The 13,345-nt window shown below is 49.2% G+C and overlaps 1 protein-coding gene and 1 long non-coding RNA gene across 9 annotated transcripts in view; one reads left to right on the plus strand and one right to left on the minus strand.

The window, feature by feature from the left end:
• The window catches only part of FBLN5 (fibulin 5), a 78,466-nt gene that overhangs the window by 48,493 nt on the left and 16,628 nt on the right, over positions 1-13,345 (plus strand). Inside the window, exons 5-7 of the mRNA XM_023205483.1 lie at positions 2,937-3,059; positions 6,660-6,776; positions 10,670-10,789. Coding sequence (XP_023061251.1) covers positions 2,937-3,059; positions 6,660-6,776; positions 10,670-10,789 — 360 coding nt within the window. The remainder of the gene's footprint in view (positions 1-2,936; positions 3,060-6,659; positions 6,777-10,669; positions 10,790-13,345) is intronic.
• The window catches only part of LOC111538227, a 101,528-nt gene that overhangs the window by 38,400 nt on the left and 49,783 nt on the right, over positions 1-13,345 (minus strand). For 4 of the 8 annotated variants that reach the window (XR_002730269.1, XR_002730263.1, XR_002730264.2 and 1 more), the window contains one exon: positions 164-1,838. The exons of 3 other annotated variants lie outside the window; for them this stretch is intronic. This is a non-coding gene — a long non-coding RNA (uncharacterized LOC111538227). Of the gene's footprint in view, positions 1-163; positions 1,839-11,134; positions 11,294-13,345 lie in introns of those variants that run through there. One more of the 8 variants, XR_002730267.2, reaches the window with a different exon arrangement.

Raw genomic sequence — 13,345 nt, forward strand, 5'->3', positions numbered from 1 at the left:
GCAATCTTGGCTCACCGTAGGCTCAACTTCCTGGGCTCAGGTGATCCTCCCACCTCAGCTTCCTGAGTAGCTGGGACTACAGGTGTGCGCCACCATACCCGGCTAATTTTTTGTATTTTTAGTAGAAACAGGGTTTTGCCATGTTGCCCAGGCTGGTCTCAAACTCCTGGACTCAAGCAATCCACCCACCTTGGCCTCCCAAAGCGCTGGGATTACAGGCATGAGCTACTGCGCCTGGCTGAGTTAATTCTTTAGTTCAGTAAAAGTGCTGGAGTTTTTAAAAGAGTGAACTTCAAGGATTTTGGTTCTCGGCCTGAATACTTCCCACACATGCCCACGATGGGGTCCTTTGTGCCCTTCTGAGTCCAGCCTGGCCTACTTGATTGTGTCTGGTTTCTCTCTATAGGACTTGGCAGGCACATTGTGTGGGACACAAATTACACAAGCACAGAGGCTTGGGAACTTGCCGCCACCAAGCCCCTCCAGTGATTCTTCTCCTGTGTTGGTAACCCTCACCCTTCATTCCCCTCAAGGCAGGAAAAAGAACAGAAATTCCTAAGGCAGTGTTGTTCCCAGGACACAATTGCCATCCATCACTCCCTGCTGGGAAAATGTAAATATGCACCAGTCGATAGTGGCACTATTTATTGTCATAGGCTTCACTGTGGATTTGAGCAGGAGCGGCTTCTGGTCAAGCATTATTCACCAGCTCCCCTGGGAGGCTCTGCTGGGTGGGCAGAGCTGGGTGGGAGGGAGGCAAAGGGGAGGCTGGAGTCCTCGCAGCTGAGAACAGGGCTGAGTCTTTTTCGCTGAGGCTGCGCATGCTCAACATCAGGGGGGAGTGGAGGCCACCGTTATCTTGGCACCAGGTTCTTGGAGGTTGTTCATGTTTAGAGGAGGGAAGGCCGGTTTCATGGGATTCCCAGACAGCTGTCGTTTTGGGGTAGGGTGGGGACTGATCAGGGTTGTTAGTGTTGGGCTGTTGCAGGTGGATGGTGGGTTTGTGGTCATATCCCCTGAACCAGAGGGCCCACTGCTCACCCAGTTGAATGTTTTACTGAAGTGCACAAAGCCCCGTGCTACACGAGGCCCTTGTCCTCAAGGAGCTTACACTTTTGGGTCTTAGACACCCCCATCCCCACTCACGTGTTCAAAGAAGCCAACTGAATAGATGATGATCAAGTCTGCAATCTGCAGTGTTGGGAGGCAGACAGCATGGGAGTGGGGTCAGTAAAAAGGAACAAAAGCTCAGTCCTCCCTCCTCAGCCCAGTCTGCCAGCTCCCCGCCACCGAATCTGCTTGGTCCTGGGTGGTGTGACCTCTGTCAGACCTGCACGGAGTAGACTTGGAGTCAGGCAGGCAGGGAGGCCTGGACTCAGTTCTTGGCTTGGTGCTTATTAGCTCTTTCCACTCAGTTTTCCCATCTGTAAAATGGGGATTGTGAGCCCACCTCACAGGGTGATGTGAGAGTAAATACAAGTAAAAAGGTAGGTGTCAGGCACATAACACAGGCTCAGAGAATTGCAGCTTTTAGTATTACTTCTGACTGCACGATGGTCCATTCGGTGAAGGTGGAGAAAGGGTGTAGATGAACAAACCCTGATGCAGGAATGAAGTGGGGAGGGCAGGCGACCCACCAAGGTGCAGGTGAAGGCAGGGCTGACAAGGAGGAAAGGTGTTGGGGTCCACGGGGCCAGGCAGATCCAGGAGGCACCATGGATGCTTGTGGAGTAAATTAGTGTGTGAATGTTTAGTGAAAAGTCTCTTCCTTTAGGTCTAAGTGAGAGTGTGGCATCAGGAGGTCCATTTCAGGATCTTGGGCGCTCTCCCCTAAAGTGCTGTGCAGGGGAGAAAGGAGAGGAGGATGTTTCAGTTTCAACGGTTTTGAGCACTGACTGTGTAAAGTGTCTGCTCCAGATGGCTTGGGAATGGCCATGAATATGGCTCGATATCTGTGCTCTGAAGCTCTAAGTTAAGGAGAAGGACCGATATGGATATAAGTATCTTCATGCCACCAGCCAGATGGTAGTGGGCTGTAGAGCAGCCAGGAGAGACTTGCTGTGAGCAGAGGACAGACAGAGATTAGCCCCAGGAACTGTGGAGTGGAGGGAAGACTGGAGAGCTTCAGACTGAAAGATTTTCATGGGTAAATACCATTAAGAAACTGGACTGCCAGCTTCTATTGGCAGCGAACTTTTTTTTTTTTTTGAGACAGGGTCTCACTCTGTCTCCCAGGTTGGAGTGCCGTCGTGCAATCTCGGCTCACTGCAACCTCTACCTCCTGGGCTCAAGTGATCCTCCCAGCTCAGTCTCCCGAGTAGCTGGGACTACAGGCGCATGCCACCAGGCCCAGCTAGTTTTTAAATTTTTAGTAGAGACGGGATTTCACCATGATGCCTGAGCTCATCTTGAACTGAGCCCAGGTGATCCACCCACCTCAGCCTCCCAAAGTGCTGGGATTACAGGCGTGAGCCACCATGCCTGGCTGGGAACATTTCCTTTACTTCTGTTTTGTTCTCAGTGGTGTTTATCACAGTCCTGTGCACACAGTAGGTATGCAGCAGACCCCTGTTTAACATATGAATGAGTAAGCCTAATACAATATGGCTTTCTAAATCAAGTAATGGTTATTGTCAAGGTGATACACCTTCAGGGAGCAATGGCATAGGATGGCAGAAGGGTGCCTGAGGATATGTGTTCCCTTCTTGGCATTTCCCTTTGTGGATTTCTGGTGAGCAGACTAGCTCAGCCCTCATTAGAGGTTAGTGTCTCCTAGAGGTGCCCATCAGGGAGGTGCTGCCACCTCCTTGGGTGTAACCTAGCAACCTTATCAACTGCCTCCCGGCCAAGACAAGCTAAGCCACTGGCACCCCTTATGGCTCCAGGGCTCTAGATGGATTTGGGTGACATTCTTTGACCTATGTCTTGTGTTACAGATGTGGACGAGTGTGCAACGGATTCCCACCAGTGCAACCCCACCCAGATCTGCATCAACACTGAGGGCGGGTACACTTGCTCCTGCACCGATGGATATTGGCTTCTGGAAGGCCAGTGCTTAGGTAACAGCTCTCTGGGGGGTCACAGGGACTCCTGGAAGTTAATGGCTGCCAGGGACATTGTGAGGTGTGGGCATAGCTGGCTGTCTAAGGGTAGTAAGCTTTTCTTTGCCAGGAAGGGTGGGAGGGGTGGAAGGCTATTGAACTCACATGTGTAACCCCACCCTTGAAAATCAGTTGCCATCATCGCCATCTTGTCATCATTATGGTTTTTGAATGTATTTATTTATTTTTGAGACATAGTCTCACTCTGGCACCCAGGCTGGAGTGCAATGGCACAATTGCGGCTCACTGCAACCTCTGCCTTCCGGGTTCAAGCGATTCTCCTGTCTCAGCCTCCTGAGTAGCTGGAATCATAGGCATGTGCCACCATGCCCAGATACATTTTGTACTTTTTGTACAAATGGGGCTTTCGCCATGTTGGCCAGGCTGGTCTTGAACTCCTGGGCTCAAGTCATCCGACCGCCTCAAAAGTGCTGAGATTACAGGCGTAAGCCACGGCGCACGGCCTTGAATATTTTTCTTTCTTTCTTTTTTTTTTTTTTGTATGGAGTCTCCCTCTGTTGCCTGGGCTAGAGTGCAGTGGCACGATCTTGGCTCACTGCAATCTCCACCTCCTGGGTTCAAGTGATTCTCCTGCCTCAGCCTCCTGAGTAGCTGGTGTTACAGGCGTGTGTCACCATGCCAAGCTAATATTTGTATTTTTTGTAGAAACAGGGTTTTGTCATGTTGGCCAGGCTGGTCTCGAACTCCTGGGCTAAAATGATCTGTCCGCCTCAGCCTCCCAAAGTGCTGAGATTACAGGCGTCAGCCTCCCAAAGTGCTGGGATTACAGGCGTCAGCCACCGTGCCCAGCCTCAAACATATTTTTTAAGGGCTATAGTTTTGGATATATTTTTTAAGTTTAATTTTACCCCGACTTTCTTCCTGTCTTCACGAAGTTTATATCCAGGCCAGGAAGTAACAGAGGTGAGGATTATTTTGCTTTAGTTAGAAATAATGCTAAGAGAAGGGAACACTTTCGCTTAGTCACAGAAATGTGGCAAGTCTTGAATGTGGATCAGTAAATCCTGATCTTACATCAGTTCCTTCCAACACCCTGTCTTGCCCTTCCCCCTGACGACCACACCCACCCCACGGGCTATGGCCTTAGCCTTTTACTCCTGAGAAGTCAGTCATCACCAGTTGAGAAGTGCCTTTGCAGTTGGTATCTGCTATCTGATCTTTCTGTTTATTTTTACTGGAAGGTTATTTTCCTTTCTTCCCCTCTAGTTTTGGGTTTAGCCAAGTGAATGAATTTATAGCAAACTGTAGCTGTCAGTTCAATTTCTAATTCTAGGGTGTGATTTCTATGCTGTGTTTTCTAGAAAAGGCCCTGCCAGTTTGAATTCTCTAAGACACCGTTCTGTTGCCTGAAAGTCAGTCCTGGAGGAGTTGAGAAACAGATCCAAACAAAATCATGGAAACAAAGGAAAGCTACCTCTTTCCAAGTTTCTTGATTGAGGCTGAGTGGGTCTGCCCTCAAGCCCCGTCTGAAGCATCCTTGAGGCCTAGATTGGCTTGATTCTCCTTTCCAGGCTTGCACGTGGGCGTCTGTGAATATGACAGTTGCTGTGCATTCAAACCAACCTCTGCTATAATGGAAAATTTGATGCTACTTATTTGAACCTAAGCAGATCAGCGAGAGAGAGTTATTTGTACAGGAACTTAATATGTTGAATTTCAGAGCTGGAAAGGATGTCGAATATTATGTCATCCAACTTTTATAGCATCGCAGACTGAGACTCAAAGAGAAGGAACATTTTAGACAAAGTTAAAGCGAGTTGGGTCAAACTTCCAAGTCTCCTGTGTCTCAGTCTAGTTTTTTTTTTTTTTTTTCACCACAAGGGGCGCTGGAGTGGTGGGGGAGACCGGGATATACCAGCCCTGTTACAGAAACCCTCTGATGTGAGGGGTGCCAGCAACTCTGACATTCCTCTGCCTGGGAGGGTTGCTCTCTTCCTGGGAGCACGGAGCTTTGGGAAGGATGCTCATAGATGCCTAGCATGGTACCATGTGGCCCAGCCACTCATATTCACATCTGAAAGGAAGACTTCTTCCAGTTATGCCTGAACTCCTGCCCTCCCCTGGCTAAACTCACCTTTCCCTTTCAAAATGCAAGTTCCATAGCCACACGCTCTCTGTTCTGTGTACCACTGGAGATGCTGCTTTTGCAGAAAAATGAGGGGTCGGGGGGGCTGCCTTTTCTCCAAGGTACCCCTAGTGAAGGGTACCCCCTCCAGCCCCTGCTACCTGCCTGGCCTTGGTGATGTGCCCAGCTGCACTCTGGGAAGAAATCAGGGCCAGCCACTGTACAACCAATGGACCTTCTGTGCAAGAGCTGCCCTGCACTCAGGGGCAGTGCAATGGGCCAGGTTAGAAGGAAGTAGCCGGGCCTTAGAGACAAAACAGAATCACAGGACAGGGCACAGAATCTGAGAAGGGCTAAACAATAGGTAAGGGATCAAAATGGGTCTCGGAGGTGGAGTCCTTCCTGGCAGTAGGTAGAAACCAGGCCCAAGGACTGAGGCTCTAAGCCCGCCTCCAGAGTCCTGGATGGCCCCTGGTTCCAAAGGAACGGGGGGACCAGGGAGGAAACCTGGTGAGACTTGGGAAGGTGGGGATAAGGACCAGTTCCAGCTACAGTCAGATCAACTGGTCACAGCAGGAGCCTGTACTGGTGCCATCTCAGAGTCTGCCAGGAGGCTGGTGATTTCATTCACTACCCTTACCCCACAGGAATGAATTCTCCAGCCCATTGTCACATCAGCTTAGGGTGTTGAGAAGTGCTTTCCCAATGACGTCAGGCTCCCCATTGATGGATACATGTTACAGGGAGGTCACATTGCCCAGCTCTGCTCAAAGGATCCATTCACCCACAGTGCCGCCACTTTCCCTGGCAAGGCCAGCTATGGCTTGGAAGAGGTGTGTTTATCCAGAGTTTTATGTTCACTCTGGTGCAAGGAGGAGGTCCAGGGTGAACTCCAGCGTCCTCATGTTACTGGATTCATGGGTCTCCAGGGTCATGCTGCCCAGCTCATCCTGGCCTAACTGGCTCTTGTTCCTGACAGCTGGACATATTCATTGTTCATGGAGCTGGCAAGGAGCCTATTGGAGTGATGCTATGGATTCTTCTTACATGTTAAGCAGACTGGACCCTTCCCGGGTAGTGGAGCCTCTATATGGAATCTACTTGAATCTTAACTTTGGATAAATCTTAAGAGCTGGGTAATCTCAAATCTTAGAGCTGGGAAAAATTGGAGAGCCCATCTTGCCCAACATCCCACTCGAAGCAGAAATTTCTTCTGCAACTTTTAGGATAGGTTCAGGTATTTATGGGACTGAGATGGGTTGAGGAGGAGAAAGATTGTGGGGAGACTGAGCCTTGTAATCGAGACAGCATCACCATCCATGACACTCAGTAAGCACTGCCTTGGCTCTTGTTCCCCTTTGCTTCCCTTCATGATCCTGTTTGGGAAGAGCTAGGCAATCATGCCACACTAGTGGGGGCATCCTTGAGTGAGAAGAAGACCTGTCTCACTTTGTGTGCATTTCTGTTTCCAGACATTGATGAATGTCGCTATGGTTACTGCCAGCAGCTCTGTGCAAATGTTCCTGGATCCTATTCTTGTACATGCAACCCTGGTTTTACCCTCAACGAGGATGGAAGGTCTTGCCAAGGTATGTGACGTGCATGATAACTTGGACACGATGTGAGACACTAGCTGCAGCCTTCTTCAGCGCCTGGCAGCTTATGTTTGTGGGAAACACTGCTGCTACGGTGTATTCCCATTCCTTGTCACTGCCCACCCATCCCCATCGCTGCAGAAACCTGAGACCTGAACCTTGCTATACGAAGCATCTCAAAAAGTGCTCTGAATATGGCACTTTTTGGGGTCCTATGAGGGTAGGACCCCGATCCTCCACCGGCTGGGAGTGTACAGTTTCATGGATTTGCTTCTTTTCTGTGTCTACTATCCAGAAGTAGCCTTGCTGGCTTTCTGGCCTAATCAGAAATTTGGTTCCATGTCCTATAGCCTAAGTTCAGTTTCTGAGGCCTGAGTAGGGTTGGTCAGGGTCCCTGAACCTCCATGAATCATAAAATAAACACATCCATGCTAGGCAGGGGTGTCGTGGGCAATTCTGAGGCCTCTCACTACACTTTTCCCTCCAACCTGTGCCAGGACGGCCTGTTCCTTAGCAAAGGGTCTACTGGTGGTGGTAACGTGCCCTGCTCCTCAGCATGCCCCCACAAAACCAGACTGAAACAAAGGCATTTTCTGGCTTTCACATGATCACTTGAAATACTAATAAGTAAGAAAAACAAGTTGCATGCCTATTGTGGTTTCCGTCTGAAGGTTTCTTCTGCTCAGGAAGTGAACGGGGGACTTAAGACCCAAGGAATTAGCGCAAATCCTGCTTTGGCCCCCGGCTTCCCCCTCAACTTCCAGCTCCCGGCCCAGGCCTCCAGCCCCTGGCAGCTGCTTGGCCCAGGTTGGAGTTGGAGGCAGTGCTGTGACACAGAATGGGGTCTTTGTCTGGAGACCTCAGGTTTTGCAAGGCCCATTTCCTTGTTTCATTCACCCTTGGAGTTCTGGCTGGCAGGCTCCTGGCCAACGAATTTGGAGGATATTATGTCTCCTTTACTTTAATTGTAGCTAAATCGTCAGTAAACAGGAAGGCATCAGTGTTAAAGAGTTTGATCCTGGATTCTTTCTAAGTCTCTCCTCCAAAGCTCGTTCTGCTAATTGTTCCAAGAAGTCTGGACTGTGTTCCTCACACCAAAAGAGGTCATTTTCTTCTGAGAGTAGTCGCCAGGCCGGGAGGTTGAGGAAGCGGATAAACAAGGGCCCTTCCTTCCCACTGGAGCAAGAGCGGGCGCCTGGCTCCCTTGCTGCTGCGATAAGTGGCTTAGGGCAGATGCAGGCTTCTCTGTGCCAAGGCCTGAGATTGGAGGTACCGGCCACAGGCTGGCACAGTGCACCCAGTACCTCCTGAGGCATAGCCATGCCCAATCCAAAAGGCACCTGTGTCCTTCAGGTCTCTGAGGGACAGGTGTTTGAGAAAAAGCAGATAATACACCTGGCAGTGCCAAGTCCACAGCACAATAAAGCAGCAGGCCCAGCACCCAGGCCTGGGTGTGGGCACTTGGCCACTGGGATGCTGCATCAGCAGGGCTGATGGGCAGCACAGGGTGTCGCATACTCCAGTAAGCTTTTGCAATCCTGACTCTTCGTGTGTGGGAGAGTGCTTTGCACACTCAGAGCATTATCACGTCTGTTCATCTCACTGAACTCTAATAATAGCCTTGTGAGGTCAGCAGGCAGGTGTTTGTGGCTCTGCTTTACTGAGGAGGAAATCAAGGCTCAAAAAGGTTAAGCAGCTTGGCCAAAGTCATGCAGCCAAGGGTAGCAGAGCTGAGAGTAAAACCAGGGACCCAGACTTCTTGTCCAGCAGGTTGGAGTGGGGCCCTGTGTGCCCTCAGCAGATTCAGAAGGGCATTTGGAAAGGGCTGGCAGGAAAGGGCAGTGAGAACCCCAGGTGGGCAGAATCATTTTGGTCGCCCTGCTCTCAGAAGCAGCTGAGAGCGGTGAGGGGGTGGAATGAGTTCATTCATCTCTGAGTGGCCAGTGCCTGGCCAGAGGCTGAGGCCACCAACCCTAACACTTGCCAGCACTGTCCTGTCTGAACTTGCACTCAGTGGCTTAGCACAGTGGATATTTTCCTACCCGCTCCTGTCCCCAGTGAGGAAACCCCAACCTCCCACGGGCACCGGTGGGGGCCGGTGTCTTGCTTGACCCTCTCTCTAGATCTGTGCTTTTATTTATCTGTTTTCTCCCTGAGAGCTCCAGAGATGCCAGGAGGCAGGAACTTTGTGGCCATGGGATTCGCCTCCCCTTTAAGAAAAGCCTCTCAAGCTGCTCACCGTGAAGGCTTTTAGCTCTGAAAACACTGACATATCTTTTCAGAGGCCTAAGAGGTTTACCTGGACTTGGGAAGAGGATAGAAAATCTCTCAGCTGGAACTTTGGCCATTGGTGTATGGAGCATTGTGGGATGGTACTTACAGTGGGAACACCAATGCCAGTGGGAAAGGGGCTCTTCCCTGCCCTCCCCGCACCATGAGCTGTGCAGAATGAATCTTGGTTTTTATGGAAAGGCCCCGGACTCATGTTCCAGTTCCCATCGTGTCCTTGTTAGCTAGTGGACTTGGGTACACCTGGCAATCTTCAAAAGCAATTATATGTATGTATGTGTATTTGTGTGTGTGTGTTTATGTGTGTGTATTTTTTTTGAGACAGTCTAGCTCTGTCTACCAGGTTGGAGTGCAGTGGCATGATCTCAGCTCACTGCAACATCTGCCTCTGGGGTTCAAGCGATTCCCTTGTCTCAGCCTCCCGAGTAGCTGGGATTACAGGCACCTATTACCATGCCTGGCTAATTTTTTTGTATTCTTTTAGTAGAGTCAGGACTTCACCATGTTGGTCAGGCTGGTCTCGAATGCCTGACCTCAGGTAATCCACCTGCCTTGGCCTCCCAAAGTGCTGGGATTGCAGGTGTGAGCCACTGCACCCTGCCTATATATATATATATATTTTTTTTTTTTTGCGACAGGGTCTCACTCTGTCACCCAGGCCGGAGTACAGTACCATGATCTCAGCTCACTGCAGCCTCAATCTCCCAGGCTCAAGTGATTCTCCTTCCTCAGCCTCCTGGGTAGCTGGGACCTCAGGCGTGTGCCACAACACCTGGCTAATTTTTAATCTTTTTAAAGAGATGGAGTCCCATTATGTTGCCCAGGCTGGTCTCAAACTCCTGGGCTCAAGCGATCTACCTGCCTCAAAGTGCTGAGATTACAGGCATGAGCCACTGTGCCTGAAAAATGCTTAAACAATCTTATTGTTGCATAATCAGTTTATAATAAACCGCACCATGATTCTATGAATTTTGACGTACGTGCACCTGCATGAAACCACCGCCACCACACTCAAGATAATGGATTTCCCGTTCCTCCTTGTGTCCTTTGGTGGTCTTCTCCTTAACCTGCTTAACCTCTAAAGTGGGGCAATGGTCCTCATTGTAAGGATTAAGTGAGTGTAAGATCCTTTCCTAATGAGCAAAGTTATTTATGCATAATCTAATATATTATTAGAATCATCATGGTTATTTGTTAACCTGAAACTTCCAAGTCAGTGAGGGTGAGGGGAGTTCACGGATGGAATGTAACAGGTGATAGGAAGGAGCAGGTGTTGCCTGGAAATTCCTGGCGGGGGATGTTGGAGCATAGACTTACTAGCAGGTGTATATGCGTATGTTTATATCATGTGTATACATACGGTTTCCACCTTGCCTGACTTTTGACCCCAGAAGGGACATGTGGATGGAGGCCCTGGTCCTTAAGTGAACACTTTGGGATCTGAGATCATGCTTCCAAAGGTCCTGGATGGAGAGCCTTGGTACCTGCGACTCTGGTCTCCTAGTGGTGGTAGATTTAGTTGCTGGTGCTTTTTCTGCCTAGTTATTGTGGCTGTTCTGTTGGGAGGACGGTCAGCAATGTGCCTTGGCTTTCCACAGATGTGAACGAGTGTGCTACCGAGAACCCCTGTGTGCAAACCTGCGTCAACACCTACGGCTCTTTCATCTGCCGCTGTGACCCAGGATATGAACTTGAGGAAGACGGTGTTCATTGCAGTGGTAATGGGCTTTGGCATTGGAAACTTCCACCTGTACTTGGGGCCTGGGCAGGAGTTGGGGGTTGAAGGGCAAGGGCTTCCTTCATAGGTGTTTCCTCTCATTTCCTGGACACATGTCTAGTTTGGGACATCCTCCAGGGCAGTGGGGTCACAATCACACAGAACAGAGATGAGTCACTTCCCAAAAGGTGATGTGGAGTCTCATCTTCCTTGTCATCTGACCCTTGATGCAAAAATCAATGGGGCTACCTTCTGGGACAGAGGTAGGGTTGACGAGGGAGAGGAGTCACCTGATTTGGCATGTTGGTTTGAGAGCAGTCTGTCCTCACCCAGCACCAACTCAAGTCTTGGCGATCTCACAGAAAGTACTTACAGAGGACAGTGACCCAGGAATAATAGCATATCTTATCGGGCAGGGTTGGGGGAAACATTGAATGAATGAGATCATGTATGGAAGCACACATGCTCTGTGAACTTCTGAAATCATCAGTGCCTCACTCCAGGCCTGGCACCCAGGTAACATGCAAAAAAAAAAAAAAAAAAGATAGTTCTGTAATCAACGGATAAATGATTGAATGTTGAATGAATGAAATCATAATAATTTGTTATGAGAACATAGATGTGATGGGTTAGTTGACCTTTTATAAATTCCTTCCAAGCCCAAGGAAATATGATTTTCTGCCCACGCTAGTTTATGGACTCTATTATAATTTTCTTATTAACTCCCTCTTTTTTTCCCCTAGAAAGTTCAATTTCTTTTTCTTAGTTAGAAAAATATGACTGGATTGTAAACTCCTTGAGAATAGGGACCACCTCTTACTCATATTTATCTCTGTAGCATCCCATATAGAGCCACACACAACTCCTTTTCTTTCTTTCTCTCTCTTTCCCTTTCTTGCCTTGTTTTGTAAAGGTTGGATTAAAGTACACTCCATTTCAGCCACTTCTGGCATCATCAGCAGTTGTGAATTAGCAAAGTCTAAATTAATAATGCTTCACTGTGCTTTTCAAAATAAGTGGGCCATACTCTAGGGCGTGAAAAATCTTTTTGTCCTGCAGAATGGAAAGTTTCCTAATCCGGGTTTTATTGTAACAGGAACTGACCCAGGTCATGAATGGAACTTGTGTGATAGTCTCGCTGACGCCTGAAGTGTTCTGGGGACAGAGTCCCATGAAACAAATGAACACCTCTCCCTAGGGCCAGGACAGTCAGAGCCACAAGCAGGCAGTTACAGAGAGGCTTGGGCTGATTAAATACAAGGCCCAGAAACAGAAATAAAATACCCTCAGGCATGAAAAGCCACTTTCTTCCTAGATTTCAGTTCCCTCCATGGCATTCCTTGGGGAATTGGGGCCAAGGAACTAAGAAGTGTGGAAAATCTAACATTATGTGGTGAGATGATTTGTTTCTCCAGAATGCTCTGTTAATCCACAGATGTTTATTGCCCCACTGCATAGGCTGTATGGTAGAGTGACGCTGGAGGAGCTGAGTTCCAATTCTAGCTCTACCATGTACTACTTTTCTTGAGCAGGTCACTCCCTGAGTCTCAGTTTCATCCTTTGTTAAAAAAAATCAACCAGTCAACCAACCAACCAACCAACCACCCTCATAGAGTGGTCAAAAATTAAATAAGTTGGCACAGTCCAGAGGGTGGCCCAGCTCCAGGCTGGTTCCAGGTTCCAGGCTGGCTGGAAGCTGCTGCTTCCTATGTCCCAGGGAGGATCCAAGGTAGGCGGGCCATGGAGAGACAAATATTCCTGCCCACCCCACACCACTCTGGACTTTTCTCTTTCAAGGAGGTTTTTTTTGGACACAGTGGAGTTTTAGTCATTACATGTTAATTTATCTTCCCTAAGTGTAGGTGTAAGAGACTTTTGGCTTCTTGAGAAGCTTACATCCATGTCAATTTGGCAAAGATTTTCAGTTGACTCATTTTGCCCCAAATGGCCAACTTGTCCTCCATGTTCTCCATGATGCACACCCTCCTGAAGACTTAATGTGACCCCGGGATATGCAGGCTTTCTAGAGCACACTGGCCCAGGATAACAGGGTGATGGAGAGTCTGTTTCTGCGTCTTCCTACTTAACCCCTTTCTGCACTTCTCCATTTCCCGCAGGCACTGTTATCCTCACTGTGTTATCACAGCTGGGTGGCCCCTCCGTGTAGCCCCAGACCCCTCCTAGCCTTGTCTCTCAGGGATTTGCTAAGCTGAGTTGTTCCTGGAAGCCATGGTGGGTTCTCATGTGGAGGAGTGAAAGTAGCCTAATACATGCTCCCTGCCAGAAACTGACCTTGTATTTCAGCTTTACCCTGGAGGGTGGAGCCACAGCCCTAAGCAAAGTCTGGTAATTGCAGACCCAAAGATAAACCGAGTAGGGTCTGTTAGAGCCCCTCCCTGCCCAGTGGGAGTTGGGAGTGGGTGCTATGCTCTCCATCTGCCCTGGAACTAACCCTTCTTGGGCGATTGCCCCAGCCTCAGGGCTCCCCAGCTCCACTGATCCCTCAGCACAGTTACTCAGGGAGACATTACAGCGTCGTGTTTCCAAGTGTAGGATC

The sequence above is a fragment of the Piliocolobus tephrosceles genome, chromosome 6, assembly GCF_002776525.5.
Source record: "Piliocolobus tephrosceles isolate RC106 chromosome 6, ASM277652v3, whole genome shotgun sequence".
Lineage (NCBI taxonomy): Eukaryota > Metazoa > Chordata > Mammalia > Primates > Cercopithecidae > Piliocolobus > Piliocolobus tephrosceles.